At 27.3% G+C, this 7,347-nt stretch overlaps 1 protein-coding gene across 1 annotated transcript; it reads left to right on the top strand.

Annotated features, from left to right (window-relative positions):
• The first annotated feature begins 4,126 nt into the window (after positions 1–4,126).
• Positions 4,127–4,501, top strand: LOC135926060 (uncharacterized). The gene has a single exon (XM_065461725.1). It carries the CDS (start codon positions 4,127–4,129, stop codon positions 4,499–4,501), a length of 375 nt encoding a protein of 124 aa, XP_065317797.1.
• The last annotated feature ends 2,846 nt before the right edge of the window (positions 4,502–7,347 follow it).

Here is a 7,347-nt window from a genome sequence, read left to right on the forward strand (position 1 = left end):
CATATATTCAAATTAATTGTAAAACAATTATGATATATATATATCGCGGTAAAAGTGAGATTCGACACATAATGATTATTAATTTTTTAAAATATAATTTGGATTGCTGATCGAATAAAATATAGTCGTAAAGTTTTTTTATTCTTGATTATATTATATATTGGGTTATCATAATTTATATATTTTATTTCTTTCTAGATTCCAATATAATAATAATTCTAATTGAGAGTGTTAGTTAACATCGATAATAATATAATCAACTTCTATATACAAATTCAATTCAAGCTTGCAGCCAACTGCAACAAGTGGAACAAAGAAAATCAAACCCTATACCTTAGGTCTTCAGTCTAACCATTACATAATATTTCGGGAAACTAAAGCGTTAAGAAGATTTTTTCTAAATTATACCAGGATAATTAAGGTAAAAAAAAATATATATTTTCTTTTATTTTTAATGCCTTTTTATGCTTTTATTTTAATCATAATATTAATTACATTGTTGTATAATTTTGGCCGCAGCATTAAACTATTTGTGGTTAAAATTATTTTGAATTCTTTGTAATGTATCTAAGTCAAATTATTTTAAGGAATTTATTGTTGGAAAATATAATGGTAATAATAATTTCGGTAATAATTTTAGCTTTTTTATTAGGTTTAATTGTAGGTAGAAATACATCGTTACATAAAAATAGAAAATAAGGAATTAGATAAGATAAAAAATATATTAAATGAGGAAAATAAGGAGATAAACATAAACATTTCTAGAAGTACAGATATTTTCAGACGAATTAGTTGCTATAGCTGTGGTCAGCCAGGCCATATGTCGCGTGATTGTGATTTAACAAAGGATTTGAAATGCGCGAGATGTGGCAGGAATGGCCATTTAGCTATAAGATGTAGATTAAACAATATAATTGTGAGATGTAATATTTGTGGCCAGGATGGACACACTCAAGAAAAATGTAACAAATGACTAAGAAAGAAATATTTTAATAATGAAGTTAATAATTTTTTTAATGTTGATAATTTAGTAGAAAATAAGAATAAATATTTTAATTTTAATAATAAATTTGGTAATAATAGTTTTTCTAATTTTAGTTCAGGTAAAATTAAACATTTTAGTTTTAATGATAGATTTGAAAATTATAATAATTTTGTTAATGTTAATAATTGTAATTTAAATAATGATAATGTGGATAATGTTGATAATGCTACTGCAAATAAGAATAATTATGGTAATAAGAAAGATAAATTTTGTGATAATAAAAAGTGTTTTAACGTTGATATTTCAAACGATATTAATAGAAGTGATATAAAAATAAAAAGTAGAGATTTTGAAATATATAGAATTAAAAAGGCAACTTGTGTAGACGTACTAAAAATGGAATTAGAGAATTTTTTAATGAAGAATAGATGCCCTAGAGTAAAGATAAATATGGATGAAGCAGAAATTTGTTTTTTATTAGATACAGGAGCAGAGATTAGTTTGATAAGTATAAAGGATTTTATGAGATTTTGGCCAGAGAAAGAATTTGTTACAAAAAAAATAAGAGCCAAACAATTGGATGGTAGCATGGTGAAAATTTTAGGGTATTATAGGGTAAGGTTACCAGGAGTTAATAAAAGTATAAATTTGTGGATAACTACGTTGAAGATTGAACCAATTTTAGGATGGTATGATATAAGAACGTTAGGTCCAGTTTATAATTGGTGGAAATTTTTTGATACTATCCCTGGAAGTAATGATGAAAATAGTGAAATGATAGATTTCGAGAAAATTAAGTTACCTAGTATAGAAGATAAACAAGAATTAGTTCTCGATAAACTTAGAAATCGAACACCAGAATTTTTGATTAAATATAGAGTCAAAGAGAATAAGATGTTAAGTATAAATTCTTTAGAGGTAACACCCGTCGAAATCAACAAACAGATAATTAAAAAGACAGTAGAACGGGAAGAGATTATCGAAAATAAATATAGCCATGAAATAAGTATGATTTTGGATCAGTACTTGGAGGTTTTTAAAGAATAATTAGGGACTCTTAAAGATTTTGAAGTAGATATACGATTAGAACAAAATTATTGAACCTAAATATTGCTACGCAAGAAGATTGCCGTTCGTGGATGGAAATTAAACAAATGGTTAAAAGAAGGAATTATAAAACCAATAGTGCATAGTGTATGGGCAACACCGTTAGTTCCAATAAGAAAGCCGGATAATAGTTTAAGACTGTGTATAGACTATAGAGTATCAGTTAACCCGTGGGTAATAAACGAAAGATATCCATTACCTAGAATAGAGCAATTGCTGGCTAATTTAAGAGGAGCAGCAATTTTTTCAAAGATAGATTTTTCGAATGCTTACTTACAAATAAAGGTGAGTGAGAGAACAAGTAAGATATTAACGATCACAACGCATAGAGGATTATTTGCTTTTTGTCGTTTACCATTTGGTTTGAAAGTATCGGCTCCAATATTTCAAAGAACAATGGCGGAGTTATTTCAGGGAATAAAGGGAATAATGTATTATTTAGACGATGTTTTGATATCTGGTAGAACAGGAGAAGAGCCCAATGCTAGGTTAATTAAAGTATTAAATATTATATTAGAAAATGGGTTAAAAGCTAATTTGAAGAAGAGTGGTTTTTGGAGCAAGAAAGATAAAATATTTAGGACATATTATAAATGGAAATGAAATTACTCCAATTGCAAAGAATATAGATAAGATAATGAGTATGAGAGCCCCAAATAATAAAATAGAAGTACAGGCGTTTTTAGGAGCAATGAATTATTATCATCGGTTTGATTCAAAATTTTGCAGAAATCGCCGCCGTTGTATGATTTATTAAAGAAAAATAAAAGGTTTGAATAAGGAGAAGCACAGGAGAAAAGTTTCGAAAAATTAAAATTAAAGATGGTAGAGAAACCAATTTTAAATTGTTTCAATGAGGAATTAGATATGATATTAGCGGTTGATGCATCTAATGAAGGTATAGGAGGAGTTTTGTTACAGATGACCGATAATGTTGAGAAACCGATTTTATTTTTATCTAGACGGTTTAGTAGCACTGAGAAAAATTACTCGACGATCGAGAGAGAGGCTCTGGCTGTGAAATTCGGGCTAGAGAAGTGCAGAGAATATCTGATTGGAAGAAGGTTTATTTTATATACGGATCATAAGCCGTTGGTAGATTTATTCAAAAAAGAAAATAAAGAACTTATGATGTCACCAAGACTACAGAGATGGTTAATTTTAGTGGGTAATTTCGATTTTGAGATAAGATTCAGAGCAGGTAAACAAAATTGTTTACTAGATATATTATCGAGATTGTTTAAAAAAGACAGTACAAACAAGGATACAGTAAGCAATAGTTTAGAATATATAGAAGAGGAGGAAAAATTAAATAATAATGTTATAAGAATCTTAAAAATAGATACAAGAGAAAGACCGATAACTTATGAATTAGTAAAAGAGATATCCAGGGAAGATGAAGAATTATTAAGAATTAGAACTTGTTTAAAAGGAGATGCAGAATGGAAGAAGGAAGACCAAGCATTTAAGAATATTAGAAGCGAATTAAATATAGAAGACAATTGTTTATTGAGAGGATATAGATTAGTGATACCGAATAAGTTAAGAAAAGAAACCTTAGGTGTAATACATTCAGGTCATCAAGGCATAGAGAGAATAAAATATAAAGCAAGAGAATACTTTTGGTGGCCTAGAATGAATAAGGTAATAGAAGAATTAGCTAAGAGCTGTGAAACATGTAATATGTGTGCTAATGTACCGGCAAGGGATAAGGAAAATAAATGGCCAGAGACAAAGGTGCCATGTGATAGAATACATGTAGATTTTTTAGAATTCGAAAAGAAAAAGTACTTTATTATGGTAGATGCTGGTTCAAAATGGATAGATTGTCAACAGGTATTTGGCCTATCTTCAAAAGTAGCGTTGAATAAGTTAAAAGATTTTGTAAGTAAATATGGATTAATGAAGACATTAGTATCGGATGGGGGTCCAGCATTTAGAGGCAAGGCATTTGATAAGTTTTGTGATAGGTGGAAGATTGAACATATATTATCTCCACCATATTAACCAAGAAGTAATGGACAAGCAGAACGAATGGTGGCTATAGTTAAAAATTGGTTAAAAAAAGAAAAATATGGAGAAGGAAAATGGTGGTTATTATTATTAGCATACAATAATACTAAGAATAGCAAGGGGAATTCTCCAGCAGAGATGTTTTTAGGTAGAAAAACAAGAACGGAATTAGATTTTTTGAAAGAAAAAATAAAGCCAAAAGATAATACATATGATGATAAAATTAAAGTTGGAAGTTTGGTATGGATTCTTCTGTTTGAGGGTCCAGTTAAATGGGGGAAAGGAATAGTAAGCAAGAATATAGGAAGAAAAAAAGTTGAAGTAGAAATTGAAGGACAAGAAGGGACATATACAAGACACCTGAAACAAATAAGGCATAGAAGCTTAGGACATTAAAGAGATTTGAGAAATATACGAAGAATTAGAAGAAATAAATTGATGAAAGACATATTTATGAGAATCATAATTTCTGATGAGACATATTTATGAGAATCATAATTTATAAAGAAATAAATTGATGTTAGACCTATTATGAGAATCATATTTTCTAAAGAAATAAAATTGATGATAAACATAGTAGGAGAATCATAATTTAAGGAAGGAATAAATGGATGTAATAGAAGGAATCATAAATTGGAAGGAAATAAAATGGATAATAGACCTAGATTCATATTTAATAAATGAATAAAAGGTAAGTGGAGAAAATATAATGAAATATAGATAATTAAGAGTTGAAGAATATATAATATGTTTATAAAGTAATTTATTTAGATGGCATCATACGTCAGAGTAGGGAATAAGATCATAAAGATGAAGATAAGTGAAGTAGACGGATCGGAGGAATCCAATAGATGGATAGAGGCAGAGGCACAACAAAGATATGGGGATTGGTTACAAGAAATGCCGAGAAGAACACATTGATCGAAGGTTAGCACCTTATGGGATAACGAGGAGACTGGAATGTTGGGCTTGCGGGGAGGACACAAGTTACGATATTGTCCAAATGTAGAGTTGACAGCGAATAATAATACAAGATTTACCGATGCGAAATATGGTAGAATCATCGAACACTATGGGGGCAAGGGAGATCTAAAGGAAGGAGGTGTTGTATATGCAAATTAGAATGTTAACTTTTGGAACATAAATAAATTGTAGACAAAGATAATATTTTTTTTGGGTAATTATTTATGTAAATGATCTTAAAATGAACATAATATTATTTTATAAATTTTCATATATTCAAATTAATTGTAAAACAATTATGATATATATATAGCGTTAAAAGTGAGATTCGACACCTAATGATTATTAATTTTTTAAAATATAATTTGGATTGCTGATCGAATAAAATATAGTCGTAAAGTTTTTTATTCTTGATTATATTATATATTGGGTTATCATAATTTATATATTTTATTTCTTTCTTATTTAGATTCCAATTTAATAATAATTCTAATTGAGAGTGTTAGTTAACATCGATAATAATATAATCAACTTCTATATACAATTTCAATTCAAGCTTGCAGGCAACTGCAACAATAGGGTTGATGAATATCCTAAGACCAAATAGCTACCAAGAACTTACAACTTAAGCAGCTAGGAGATTTTTATGGCATATGGCTAAAAGCTAAATTAGAAATTTCTATTTTAACTTTACCCTTTGCTGGTTCTATAATATATGTTATGAATTTTAAAGAGAAACAACTTTTAAACAACAATGCCTTTTTGTCATGCATATATCTAGATTTAAGATCTGTTTTAAAAATGTTAATTTTATTTACCATAATTAATAATTTTATTTCACTTTGCATATTTCTATCTATTCATAAAAATAAGAGATTATTTTAATGATATTTTTATATAAATATCAACTACTTCTGACTAAAGAAAAAAACCAAGGATAGAGGAGCATATTATTAAAATATGTCATAACATGGAATTAAACCTTGTTATAAGAGAAATATTCTAGGGAAGATGAATCAACGCCGTTAATGAATCTTCATGTGAAGAGGATTTAGCAGAAAGTCTTTTTTTTTAAAAAAGATGGTAATAAACAAAATCTATTACAAATGTCGGAGAATATAAATATTTTAGTTAATTTTTCTAAAAGAACCAAGGTTAAATAAAAATATGAAATTTTAGACGAGTGAAGAAATCAAAGTAATTGATACCCAGAATTATATAAATTGTCTGATATTATACTGGCAGTAACGGCTACCCAAGTTAATGTGGAAAGATGTTTTCCAACAATTAAATTTACACTATCTCCTTATAGATGTAATTTGAGTAAGACTAATCTTGAAAATATATTAATTGTGCGATTTAATAAAAAAAAAATTTAAGTTAATAAAGATAAACATTGTTCACATTAAAATTAATCATTGATATTTATTTGTTATATTTAAAAATTAAATATTATTTTATAATGTGCAATTAATAAAAATGAAGGTTTTATTTTTAATATATCCGTTTTTTATTTTAATGATGAAGTAAGAAAAAAATATTCTTCCTTGTACATAATTCGAATGTAGGTTTGAATACAAAATTGTTTAAACCAGTTTTTAGAGGTTCTAACCTAAACGATATTTTTATTTTTTACGAACCGAATCTGAATCCGAACTTTAAACCGTTATTTTTATCCAAAACTGAAGCCGAAATCGATATTTGTTTCGGGTTGAATTCCTGGTTCTTACCCTATGAATTTTATTATAGATATTTAAGATCAACTATTGCAGACTTTTGGATATGAAAAATTTTTAACCCTAGCCACGCTCACGGAGCTACCTATTAATGATATTGATATGACAGAAAATGTGTATCGGAGCCTTGAAAACCTACTCACCAAACAGCTCATATAAATTTTCAAATATAGGCATAAATGATTGTATTATAAATAATCTTTAAAAAAAAAAATTAATTTCTTGGAGCGATTTTAAAAGAAAATGGATTTCAATTTAAAAAAAAAGGTTTGAAATATCTCTTATAAAATTATTTATGGGGTTTTTTTAAAATTAATATTATCCACATTTTAAAACAAAATATATATTATTATGTTTATATATAATTAAGTGATCTTTATAATAATACTTTTTTTAAAAAAAATATTTGGAATATCTAAAAAACAAATTAATCGATAAGTTGAATAATGGATTTTAGCCATGAGGCGAGTAAAGTTATTCATGTATAATTCGTAAAAAATTCAACCACATTTATTTATCATTATATACAAAAAAAAAATTAAC

The sequence above is a fragment of the Gordionus sp. m RMFG-2023 genome, chromosome 3, assembly GCF_954871325.1.
Source record: "Gordionus sp. m RMFG-2023 chromosome 3, tfGorSpeb1-WG-v2, whole genome shotgun sequence".
Lineage (NCBI taxonomy): Eukaryota > Metazoa > Nematomorpha > Gordioida > Chordodea > Parachordodidae > Gordionus > Gordionus sp. m RMFG-2023.